Source organism: Belonocnema kinseyi, chromosome 6 (assembly GCF_010883055.1).
Source record: "Belonocnema kinseyi isolate 2016_QV_RU_SX_M_011 chromosome 6, B_treatae_v1, whole genome shotgun sequence".
NCBI lineage: Eukaryota > Metazoa > Arthropoda > Insecta > Hymenoptera > Cynipidae > Belonocnema > Belonocnema kinseyi.
The window spans coordinates 35599871-35613731 of NC_046662.1; the positions used below are offsets into that span (position 1 = coordinate 35599871).

At 27.5% G+C, this 13861-nt stretch overlaps 1 protein-coding gene across 7 annotated transcripts in view; it reads left to right on the top strand.

Moving 5' to 3' along the window:
• The window catches only part of LOC117174290 (catenin delta-2), a 122607-nt gene that overhangs the window by 41237 nt on the left and 67509 nt on the right, over positions 1–13861 (top strand). For 6 of the 7 annotated variants that reach the window (XM_033363251.1, XM_033363247.1, XM_033363248.1 and 3 more), the window contains exons 3-4: positions 13265–13306; positions 13381–13510. In XM_033363251.1, coding sequence (XP_033219142.1) covers positions 13265–13306; positions 13381–13510 — 172 coding nt within the window. Of the gene's footprint in view, positions 1–4491; positions 4622–13264; positions 13307–13380; positions 13511–13861 lie in introns of all 7 variants that reach the window. The other variant, XM_033363250.1, reaches the window with a different exon arrangement.

The window sequence follows — 13861 nt, forward strand, 5'->3', positions numbered from 1 at the left end:
CCCAACCGTTCATGTCTCCTAGTAGAATTATTCTTTCCCCATGTTCGCAGATGTTTATTGTGTCATTTGAAGTGTCCCAGAAGGCGTCTTTCACTTCTCTAGGATCACTATCAACCGGCGCGTAGCATGCTATAATAAATAATATAATAATAATAAGAGCCTCGGTGGCTCAGTTGGTTAGACACTCGGACTTCGACTCAGAGGTCCGGGGTTCGATCCCTGAGCCGGTACCTCTCGAAATTTTTCAATGTACCTTTACCGAAGTTCTGGTGGTTCGGAACCCGCCTTAAATTCTAGGTCCCCCCCCCCCATCCTGTACTTGACTGCAACCCAGTCCGTCAATGATGGGGTAAAAACAGGCTTTGTCCAATATGTCTGGGCAGACTGCTCTTATCAGATCACTTGATTGCATTATAAAAATGCGTCCGCGACTGATGATATATACCGAGACAGCCCCGTGCAAAAATGATCAAATAAAAAATCCATCTCTATCCAAAAATGCCTTCGACATATCGGGCAGTATAAGCCTGTGACAACATTTCAACACTGAAATGTTTTTATAATAATAATAATAATAATAATAATAATAATAATTCTTTCTGGAAGTCTCTTGTGACGACTAGAGAATGAATTTTAAGGGTTTTGCTTCAGATTTCTAGGAGTAGAGTCAGAAAACCTCAGGAAATCGTTGCGCCTATCAGTTCAGGGTTTGGTTAAACCAGTCGGTTAAGAAATTCTCAACATGATTCAAAATACCGAAATTGTAATGATTTTATAACAATTTCTTTTTTAATTTTATTCCAATGTGTCAAAACGGAACGTAATATTATTTAAAAAATTATAGATATTGTTTTAATAATTTAGCGATACTTTTTGATGCACTGAATTACATAGCTGGCCGTGAAACGAGTATTTAAATTCAATGTTTGAAATTATAAGTGCGTATGTTTTAATTGTTTACCAATGTACTTTGAGACGCCGTTCTTTTCCTATTAACATTTATTTGAACATTCCATTCATTTTCATATTGAAAACTGACAATCGGATCGGGATATGATTTTTTAGATTGTAGATATTATTTTTTAATGATTTTGTACAAATATCATTTTACGAAAAATTATGTTTTTTCACAATATTAAATTAACATTCGTGCACTAAAATATTCGAATGATATCTCACTCTTTAATATTACTAATAGTAATAGTAAATTCTACGTTACATTGATTCATTGAATACATTATTTCAGATTCTAATTCAGCGAAACTTTGAGTGGTAAACAATTTTGACAAATAAATATTTATTCGAAAATTGGATAAATAATAAAAATGAATACAAAAGTAAGCGTGCGTTGGCGCGCGCACGTGATAGTGTAGTTCACGATAAAACTTGTTTTAAATCGAATGATGCTGTTACATCTGGTTTTGTATGGTTTTTATTATAACATTGCGTATAAATTATTGCGTCATAAGCCAAAAATTAAGTAGGCCCCTCATTCTGATGAAAGTGCATACATGTGAGGGGACAAGTAGTTTTTATTTTTTTTAACTATGAAGTAATGCTGGTATCAATTCCGCAAAAATATTTTTTGTAGCCTTGAATGTGAGCATGATACAGGGAAGAAATAGTTGGTGTTTTAGAAGTACTTGCTTTTAAAAAGTTATTTAAGCATTTTTATTTTTTTATTTATCTCTTTATAAACAGAATTGGGTTTTGAATTTTTTTCGAAACCCCCTCAGTACCCTCTGTAATATATATTTTTACCATCATGATCGATAATGCCGTTCTCGAGAATGTTTGATTTTTCAAAATTTGTTTATAACTTTTGTAAAAAAAAAAAATTTAGTTAATACTTGGGGTAAATTTTTCTAATAGGGGTAGCCGCTTATCCCTGCAACATGGATCACATCCGAGCAGGGGCACCCAGACCATGCTTATCCTGCTACGGCCTTTTTCCGTTTTCAAAGTTGCAAATGATGGGGAATTTATTTGTTGGACTTAGTAAAAGTAATCTAATCCATTTTAATGTTAAATTATATATATTTTTATGCAACATTGACTTAAAATTCTAAGATTTCAGAAGCATTGGCTTTCAAACATCTAAATATTTTTTTCTAATTCAAATTATCAAATTTTAATCGCTTAGAATGGAAAATTATTTAAATTTAAAAGCTTTCGGTTTGAAATAAAATTTCAATTTCTTTGAAATTTAAATGATCCAATTTCAATTGAAAATGATATTGTTCAATTTTGAACACTTTGAATCAGAAATAGGGCAATTTTATCTCCTGTATAATGATATTGTCCAATTTGCAAAATTTTAGTCTCAAATTTTTCAATTTTGAGAGCTTCTGTTTAAAAAATTTTGAATTTCAAACACTTTTATTTTCAAGTTATCCAATATTCAACGTTTTATTTAGAAATAACACTTTAAAATGTTGACTGAACTAAAATTGTTTGATTAATAACGTTTTCAATTGAAAATAGTTCAACAGATTAAAAAAAAAAACGATTTTCATTCGAAATTATTAATTATTGTTTCAGACCTTTTTTAAATAATTGATTTTTAAATTGTTTGTATATTTAATGTTACGAAATAAAAATCCAGATACATGAACGTTTTGTTTTTTCGAAATATTTTTAAGAAAGTTATTTCGATGTGTGTATTTTCGTGTGCCGATGGAATGCAATTGTCAAGATTTGTATAGTGTGCGTCATTTTTGCAACGTTTGATTCAGCTCTTTGGTATTCTCATTTGCATACTAGGAAGTTTTTTTTAACTGCCCATTCTTGAAGAATTGGTGGTTAAAAATAATGTAAAAGTGTTTCATTTCGAACGGTTAAAATGTGAAATATTTTTTATGTCTCTAAAGTTTCAAATTAAAATTGTTCCTTTTTTAGAATCTAAAATGTTCGAGTTTTCATTTTATAATTTTAAATGGTTTATGGTTAAAATTTTTTAATTTTATTTTCTCGAGTAAAAGTTATTTAAGGTCGAATGTTTAATTTGAAATTATTTGCACAATTAATGCCTTCAATCAAATGTGTAATGTTTAAGCCTTCAATATTTTTAATTGTTCAATTTAAACCACTGGCAAATTCAGATTGTTCGATGATTTTTTACGGATTCAATGTTAAATCATATAAAAATAAACGATTTTATTTTTAATCCTACAATAAAGTTAGGAGCTTTCAATTTTTCAATTAAATGATTGTGCTCTTAACATGTTTCATTGTCCCAAATTTTACGTTTCAGATTTTTCATCGTTTGATTTTTAATCTTTTCCATAAAAGCTTTGCATTTTTTATGATTTTTTAAAAGTGTGCTAAATTTAAAAGCTAGGATACGATTCCATAAAAATAGTGTATTTTTAAAATGTTATTCATGTAAAAAATGTGCAGTATAGCAGGGTATCCAGCGACCTTGAAAACCTTGAAAACCTGGAATTCTTCTCGGATTTTTTAACCTTGAAAACCTGGAAATCTGGATTTTTCACGAGAACCTTGAATTAAAATTGTTACTTCTTTTAAAACAGCCATCTTATTTAAATGTGAAAATTAATTTAAATCTTTTAATCTATTATGAAAGAAACATCTCGTTTAGAAGAAATCTTGCAACTGGCATGTTTTTTATTTATCAAGATATAGTTGATATTTTACTCATTACAGAACACAAATTATAAAAATTATTAGTTGGAAATTTCGATCTTAACTCAGTTTCGGAATTGGAATGAACCATGGCCATAAAATGAATTTCTCGAGGGGTTCACCATTAGATTTTTTTTACACCAGATTACAAAAGATTATTAAATATTTCAAAAGGTTTAAAAACATTTAAGAAGATTTGAAAAGATTTTGGTAAGATTTAAAGTAATTAATTGAATTCAAGGGGGAAAAATGTTATAAACAAAGAGTGAAGAAAAAAATCCACAAATATTTCAAAAGATTTTACAAAAATTTACCAAGGATTTCGAATATTTCATAAAGATTGCAAGGATTTCAGAGATTTCAAAAAGACAGGTATGCCAGATTAAAAAAATTTTGAACGTTTCCAAAGATTTCACAAAGATTTCAAGGATTTCAAAGACGACTTATGTTCGCAACAAATTAAAAATTGGTTTATTTATGGTTCTGTTTTCTTACAAAATTGTTCGCCAATAAAAAATGAAAGTGCTCATTTTTTACATCTGCAACAAACGGTTGTTTCATTATTTAATTAAAAAAAAATAAGGTCTGGAAAACTTGACTTCTTGACCTGGAAAACCAGGAAAAGATCTTGAATTTCGTTCCTAAAAATCGCTGGACACTCTGCACAAGTTTTGTTTCTAGAAACATACATCAAAGAAAAATAATGAGACAGACCTTCAACATTTTTAAAATAGACGGATGAAAATGCTTGTCTTTAAAGAACTAAATGTTGACTTTATATCTACTTTGTTTATGTAAGTTTCTTTCGGTTTCACTTGCTTGAAAGGGTGGTTACTATATTTTTAGCTAAGAAACTTCCACGTTAAGGTCAGCATGCTCGACGTTTTTCTTGTCCAGTAAAGTTTTGAAACTTTGAAACCAATTAACAACATCGCTGTTTGAGTCTTCAAAGTACTAATAGCTTCATTATAAATATGTAAGTAAGGAATAAACTGCTATTTCCTCATACTTTCTATAAATTTGATTACACTAAAAGAAATGAATTGCTGGTACAATCATATTGCGCGTTAGATCATCCATCGATATGTCTATTCCAGTCATACAGATTGCTGATCTAACCCGCAATATAACTGTATCAGCAAATCATTTCTTTCAGTGTAGTTCTAATTTCCTATTACAGGCCTCGGACTCATGACAATCATACCAATATTAACATTTTTTGCCAATTTTGTTAAATCGACTAAAGTAACATACGCCATCTCAAAAATTGCAACTTCCTTCTTCAAAATTTTTCAAAATATTTCAAGAGATTTCAAACATTTTGAAAGGATTTGATGGGGCTTCAAAACTTTTGAAGTATTCTTAAAGAATCCAAGAGGTTTCAGATAATTTCAAAGATGTCAATTGATTTTAAGAGATTTCTAGAAGTTCCATCAGATTACAGAGGATTTCAAAGATTTAAACATTTGTATAGACGTTTGAAGATATATTATGAATTTTTAGATAATCAATTAACTGAATTACTAAGTATTTCAAGGGATTTTAAAAAATTGGATAGTTCCGAGGATTTCAACTGTAATTTAGGAATTTTTAGTAGATTTCAGTAGATTTCAACCGATTTCGAAGGTTTTAGGACACTCTAAAATAAAAGATTGTAATAAATTTAAGAAAATATCAAATATTTTAAGGGATTTTAAGGTGCTTTATCAGGTTTTGTGGGATTTTAATGTGAGAAGATTAGAAAGATTTCTTTTTTCTTTTAAAGAATTTTGAAAGATATGACAAATTCCAAGGGATTTCTGAAGATTTGAAACATTTGAGAGTATTTCAGAAGATTCCGAGAGATTTAAAGAGATTAAAAATTTGTAAGTATTAAAGATTTTAAAAAGGTATCTATGATATCAATGATACCAAAAGGATTCCAAGGAATTCCAATGGATTTCTAGAGAACTTTAAAGAATAAATGAAATTTCAAGCGACTTCTAGGAATTTCAAGGGATTTTATAGGGTCTCAAATGTGTTCAAATATTAGAAGGCTTTTTAAGGAATTAAAAAAAATTAAAGATTTAAAGATATATGTACGCTAATTCAATAAGTTTCTTGGCATTATAACAGATTTATGTTATTTTTAGAATCTAAAAGAATTTTAAAGGATACATATAATGTATTTCTATAGATATAAAGGGATTTTAAACAATTGGAAATTTTTCCGAGGATATATTAAAAGATTTAAAAGAATTTCAAGAAATATCAAATATTTCAAGCTTTGAAGGGGCTTTGTCAAATTTTGTGGGATTTTAGAGAATTTCATATTTTTTCAAGGAATTTTGACAGATGTTGCAAATTTTAAGATATTTAACTGAATTTTACTCGATTTTTGGATTATTTCAGAGAGTCTAGAGTGTTTTAAAAGATTCCAAGGTATTGCATGAGATTTAAAAATTTGTATGGATTTTCAAAGAATTTGTTAAGATTTCAGAAAGTTTTAAAGCGCGTACAGGAGAATTTTATAGGATCTTGATAGATTTCAGGGATTCTGAAAGACTTTTAAATCTGTTAGGGTATTTTAAAATATTCGAAAAGATTTCAAAACTTTTAGGGTATTTTAAAAGATTCGAAAGTATTTCAAATCTTATAAGTTATTTTAAAAGATTCCCAAATCAATCTTTAAGGTATTTTACATGATTTTGAAATCATTTATGGTATTTTAAAATATTCGAAAGGATTTCAAACCTTTGAGGGCATTTAAAAAGATTCAAAAGTATTTCAAATCCTGAAAGCTATTTTAAAGGATTTTTAAAAATTTTACGGTATTTTAAAAGCTTCGAAAGGATTTCAGATCTTTTAGGATATTTTAAAAGATTTGAAAGGATTTGAACTCTTTTTAGATATTTTAAAATATTCGAAAGATCTTTTAGGATATTTTAAAAGATTCGAAAGGATTAAAAAACTTTAAGGTATTTTAAATGATTTTTTAATTTGTTATGGTATTTTAAAAGGTTCTAAATGATTTTAAATCTTGAAAGGTATTTTAAAAGATTCTAAAGGATTTTAAATCTTGAAGAGTATTTTAAAAGCTTCGAAAAAAAGCTTCAAGGTATTTTAAAGGATTTCAAAGAATTCCACGAGTTTTTATGGGAGATGTATATTGTATACTACATTTAAAAAATATGTAATCCCTCGATTTGATATTTTAAAAACTTCATGCCACTATTTTGCTACTATTTTTACAAATGCGATTATTTACATTGTTTTAAATGTCTCAAATGAGTCCAAGGCCTGTGTTTATTTAAATTTAGAAAACACGAACAATCCTTTATATCAGCTGCTTTTTGTGCATCATAATTATGCATGTTTTCTCGTACTCGGTTCTACGTTCCATATTAAATAATTATAACCTAGTCGTCTCGTCGTCTGATCAATAACGAGTCCAAATGAAAGAGTTAAGCTAATTAGTGACAAACGTCATGAGCAGAAATAACGAATTAATAATAAATTTAATATGCTGTAAAATATAATATCATGCAGACTCTTCGAAAATACTTATTGTGGCTAAAAAATGTTCATTATTGAAATCAGGTTGGTGAACCGACGAATTGAGCAGAGACAGGAGCACAATATTACTCGTACTGAGATCACACAGAGGTGACTAACGTACTCTAAAATCAAGAATATTTATTCCTTTTAAAGTAATTTTTTTACAAGGCTGATGAATCATGCTTTTATTAGTTCGAGGACGTTTAGAATTACTTTGTGAGAAACATCTGCTTTTATAAGAATATAATTGTTGTTATTTATCGACAATTTAATTTTGTCTTTAATTTACTATACTTTATTTATAATTATTACAATAATCTCGACTGATTTTTATAATCAAAGAGGCAAATCTACATTTTGAATGTAGCAATTTATTTCATTTTTTTAAATGTTATTTTTGAAAGGAATAACTTTGTAGGTGCTGTACTCTAAATGCAAGCATGGCTGTTTAAGAATTATGCATGAGATTATTTATTTATGAATACTGTTTCCTTATCATAGATAAATATCCTTTTAATGATTTAATTTCAAATTTTGTGTTAAGTATTAGTTTTCTTGCATAAAGTAATTTAGAAAATAAAACTAAAAATGACAAATAAAAAAAGTCAAGAGATAAAGATGAGCATTAGTATATTTTTTCTAGATGGTGTGATGTATCATTACAGAGATCTTACTCATCTCATGTCTTCTAACTCTATAAATTCAATCTCTGATGCAATTACAACCAGTTTAGCTTGCGTTCTTCAATTATTAGGTCATCGAGTATTACCTACTTACAGTTTTATAACCCAACCTATTTTCTTTTGCATTATTTAACAGGATATCTACTCACCTGGAAAACCTGGAATTTGCAGGAAATTTTTATATGCCTGGAAAAATATGGAAATGCCAGGGAAATTTTTTTTGAAGACAGGGACATTTTCTATCGTGCTAAAAGAGAATTTTTCAACAAAATATTTATACTTTTAACCAAAAATACGAATTTCTATTAAAATTGTTAAATTCTTAATTAAAACAGATTACTTTCCAACTAAAGAGTGACAATTTGAAACAAAACTTTTTATTTTGTACCAAAAAATAAGTATCTTAAACCCAACAGCTTAATTTTTACGATGAAAAGACAAATTTTCATCAAAATACATAAATTTTCAACCAAATATGGAATAGTTAAATTTTTAGTAACCAAAAATGAACCATAAACGAAAAATGTAGTAGTTGATATTTCAGATCAAAACGAATTTTATTTTAAATCAAAAACTGTTTCAATTAAAAAAAAAAAACTTTAACAAATTAGTTGAATTTTCAACAAAAACGGATTGATTTTTAACCATACAGTTGCACCTTAACACAACAAAAATATTTTTTTTTTTCAAAAGAGATGCATTTTTAAACCACAAAGACGGATCTTCAACGAAAGAGTTGGATTTTCATCAAAAAACTTAATTTTCAACCAAACCATTCAATTTTACAAACTAAAACATTTGAAGACTCAATCCAATAGTTTAATATTCAACCTAATTGTAATTTTCTACAAAAGAGTTGATTCTTTAACCCAAAAATATGATTTTCCAAGAAAAAATTAATTTTCCTTTGAATAATTGAATTTTGAACCAAACCAGATTATTTTTTTTTTGCAAAAAGATTAATGTTTAAAGCGAACAAAGGCATTTTAGTCAAAAGTAAGAATTTTCCACAAAGTTAGGTTTTTTAGTCTAGAAGATAATAATTAAACTAAATTGTTGAATCTTCAAGCCGATAAAACGAATTTTCCATGAAATAGTTGTATTTTATACAAAGCAGTTGAATTTTCATAAAAAAGTTAATTTTCTACCAAACCATTCAATTTTACCGACAAAAAAGTTACGTGTTCAACCAAATAGTTTAATTTTTTACAAAACAGTTAATTTTTCAACCCGAAAATATGATTTTCCAAGGAAAAGTTAATTTTCCGTCAAGTAATTGAATTTTCAACAAAAAAAGATTAATTTTCTTTCAGAAAAAGGTGAATTTTTAAGGCAAAAAGAGGAATTTACAACAAAAGTGTTAAATTTTCTACAAAGTAAGGTTTTTCAGTCAATGAAAAGTTAATTTTGTACGAAATAATTGAATTTTCAACGAAAAGAGATTAATTATAATTATAGAGGTGAACTTGTAAACCAAAATGACGATTGATGAATTTTCAACAAAACCAAGCAGTTGAATTTTCCATCTGAATGTATAAGTTTTTCAACAAAAAAGGTAATTTTCAACCAAGTAGATACATTTTTCACGAAAGAAATTAATTCTTTAACCAAAAACATGAAATTTCGAGAAAAGTGTTGCGTTTATAACTATAAAAGATTTTTCCGTTCAGAAGTAGAAAATTCAACTAAATCGTTGAACTTTCAAACCAAAAAGATTTAATTTCTACAAAAATAGTTAATTTTTAACCAAAAAGTTCATTTGGAAAAAAATAGTTGCATTTTTATCTAAAAAAGATTAAATTTCTACTAAAAGAAATTAATTTGTAAACCAAAAAGACTAACTTTCACAAAAGAGTTGAATTCTCAACCAAAGTGTTCTTTTTCAACTAAGCAGTTTGATTTCTTAGCAAATTGTTGAAATTTCAAGGCAAAATAAGAATTTTTACACCAAATTATACCTGGGAAAACCCTGGACATTTCAGGGCATTTTTTTCTAGGCTTATAGTAGGCACCCTGTTTAATCAAACCTAAAATTATTTTCTTTAGAGTATGTTTGTTTTTTATTAAATAAGTAATAATTTTTTATTTTAGTTAATATTTTTTAGTGTAAATAATTATACCAATATTAGTATAGACACGTATTTCCTTGAGTGAATAATAGTATGCAACGTAAATTAATATTCCTGCTTATTTCAGAAGTATTCAAATTAGCAACCAGACATAGCACAATGCAAATATTTGCAAGTGAATAATCCGTCGTAAAGTGCTTTATAAGCTTCTTTATAATTAGCCTGTGTTCCTATAATAACTTTGTATGTTTAGAGAATTGAATTTATTGTGAAAGAGCTTCGAAAGTCTTTATCGACCATCCTTTTCAATATGAATTCAGGGTGTCTACTCACCTGGAAAAGCTGGAATTGTTAGAGAATTTTTGTTTACCTGGAAAAACCTATAAATGTCGGGGATTTGTTTTTAAAGTCGGGAAATATTTTCGAATGTGTTCATACTAAACAAAAATGGTAATATAAAATTAAATAATGTTTTTTTTTGAAACGTCATTTTAAATTACTGAATTTATACTGATTTATAAAAATAAAATAAAAATTTGTTTGAATTATTATTCAAATTCATGGGCTTAATTATGTTTATAGTGTTATTAATTTTTTCAACCATTTGATAGTAATTCCACTTTAACAAAGTAGTTAAGTTTTCAACCAAAGAATATTAATTCTCAAGGAAAAAAGTAATAGTTGATATTTTAACAAAAAAAAATTAGTTTCTAAATGAACAACAGTTGAAATAAACCAAACAGTTGAATTTTCCACGAAATTGTTGAATTTTCAAGATAAAAAGACAAAAATCGTCGACAAAACAGTTGAATCTTCAACCAAAAAATTTTAATTTTCAACAAAAACATAGTAAGTAAATAAATAGATTTTCTGCAAATTAGTTGAATTCTTAACCAAATCATATTAATTTTCTACCGAACAGTTGCATTTTAAAGAGATTACCTTTTAAACCAAAAAGACGAATTCTGAACAGAAAATTTCATTTTCACCCAAAAAATTAATTTGCTACCAATTAGTTTAAATTTATAGCGAATTCTTGATTTTTAAACTAAAAAGACTAATTTTTTAACAAAAAAGTTAGATTTTAACCAAATGATTTAATTTTAAATCTAAAAAGATGAATTTTTTACAAAAGACTTGAAGTTTCAATAAGAAATAATTAGATTTTCTAGCAACTTTTTGATTTTTTAAGCTAAAAAGAAGATTTTTGTACAAAAAGTGGAATTTTTAACAAAAAAATTATTTTTCAATCAAAAGGGGGCTGTACAGCCAAATAGTTCAAGTTTCTGGCAAATTGTTGAATTTCCAAGCTAAAAACAAATCGTTGACTAAACAGTCAAAATTTCAACCCAAAAATAAGAATTTTCAACAGAAAATTTAATTTTCTGTCAAATTGTTGATTTACCAGGCCAAAAAGACGAATCGTGTACAAAGAGTTTCAACATTTCAATATATATATGAATTTTCAAACAGGAAAAGCTAATTTTTAATCCAATAAATGTTTAATCAACAAAAACATTATTTTTCAATCAAAAAGGTAATTTTAAACGAAATAGTTAAATTTTCTACCAAATTGTTGAATTTCAACAAATTAGTTGAATTCTCAACCAAAACAGATTAATTTTTTGCCGAACAGTTGCATTTTAAACCGAAAAATATTAAATTTTTACGAAAAGAGATGAACTTTAATTCAAAAAGACGAATTATAATAAAACGAGTTTTCAACCAAAAAGTCCATTTCCAACCAGATAGTCGAATTTTCAAGCTAAAAATAAGAATCTTTTACAATACAGGTTAAATTTTCAACCCACAAATGTGAAGTTTTAATAAGAAAGTCAATTTTCAACCAAAAAGGTAAATTTCAACGAAATTAATATAATATAAAAATATAAAATGCAAAGCTTTTCTACAAAAATGTTGAGTTTTTTTTAGTTAAAAAGACGATTTTTCGGCAACAAAGTTAATATTCATCCAAAAAGATAATTTAAAGCAAATAGTTGAATTAATTTTTAACATAATAGTTAAATTCTCAATCAAAACAGATTTATTTACTACTAAACAGTTGTATTTTAGAAGAAAAAAATTGCACTAAAATAACTTCCGAGATGACGCATTGCTGATTCCTACTCGCACAAATACGATTAGAAAAAGTGACACTGACCAAAAATTGGAACTGGCTAGGCTGCGGATTGCGATAAAAAATGTAATCTTCAGTTTAAATGAAAAAGAAAAACTCACTCCCGAGATATTGAGTTTCTGAATAAGGTTAAAAAAATTTTATCTAAAAAAGGGAACCAATTCCAAGTCAATCATCCAAGAATGTTGAGGTTAAAATTTTACAGGTTTTGAAAATCGAGTTTCGTTAGCGATTGAAAATAGAATGTTTAGTTTTTCGAAAAAATACAAATTTGCTTCCGAGATACGGGGAAGTTAAATGAGAAATGTTTTTACGAATTTTTCATGCAAAAATTAAACCTGGAAAAAAACCGTAATTGCCACGGAATTTTTTTCCAGGATTTGTGTAGATACTCTGGAATTTCTTTGGAAACATTTTGTTTCTTTGTATAAGTTATTATCCTCCATAGTAGTAATTACATTTTTGTCCTTTTTCACATTTTGGAAATTATAACTTAAATCATATACTGTATTATTCAAGAAGAAATTTTCTATATTTTTTTAGCGTAAGAATTTACATGAGATTACTTTATAGATAGTATTTCGTATTTTTAGTGATAAGTATGATGAGGAGAAGAATACTCGAGTCGAAAGAGGTTTTTTCGAGGAAGGCATGTACTCTATTCGAATGACTGTGTAGGCTAGTAAAATTATAGTAGGATCTGCGATCTCCAGTGCTTCATATTGATTCCTAGAAAATTGTTATTGACTTTAAGTTTACCCAAAGCTTGATTTTTTTTCTTTGAATTCTCAGATGGAAAGAGAAAAATGTAATATTTAAATGAAGTCTTTAACTGGTCTGTCAACTTCATTATTGGATTTTTTATTGCAACTAATTATTTCATATTGTTTCCTTCGTCCGCTTGAATAATTTTGCATATTTCTCTTTACATTTTTAATCAAAGTTCATTCATCATTTATTAATTTATTCGTCATGATTATTACTACAAATGTAAATCCAATGTTAAAAGTAAAGTTTTGTATCTGAAGTATAAGTGAAAGCTAGTAAATCACATTAAAATAATTCGAGCATGTCTTAAGAAATAGATTTTGATACTACTCTTATTATTTTTGATTAGTATTAGTATTTGTTTTATTTAGTTTGAGACAAAATACATTTCGTGATATTAATGTATGATTTTTTGCTTGTTGCAGACGCGTTCTTCAAGAAAAAGGCCCAGACATGCCACAGTATACGTATGTATTTTATTGTTTACTTTGTAATTTAGAATTGTTTTACATTTTATCTAATTTTATGAATTTTATTTTAGGGGACAAGGCGAAAACGACTACCATGGTAGCAATGGTCAAGCTGATACACATTCCTTACATTCGTCCCACTTATCAGTTCAGGACGATCCTTTGCTCATACGAACTCACAAACAACAGACTTCACAACAAGTGAGTATTTCTTTTTGCACTCGAACACTATTTCTTTAAAATTATTTGATAAATTTTTTCCCAATACTTTTTTAAATTAGAATAAATCTTGTTAGATAAAATTTGTGCAATTTATTTACCAGTTTTTACAATTGTTTACCAATTTTTACCATTTTTCCACTGTTAGTTACATTAAAAAAAATTACTTCCTTCTCAGCATGAAAACAAAAACACAAACCCAAGACGACTCTCTCGGTTCCAGTTCTACTTCCCCCCCTCTCCCAACCCTTCCTTATTAACTGAAGTTTTTGGTGGGACTGACGTTAGAACTACAATCTCCACCATATGACGATTTGATACTTAACTTTGACA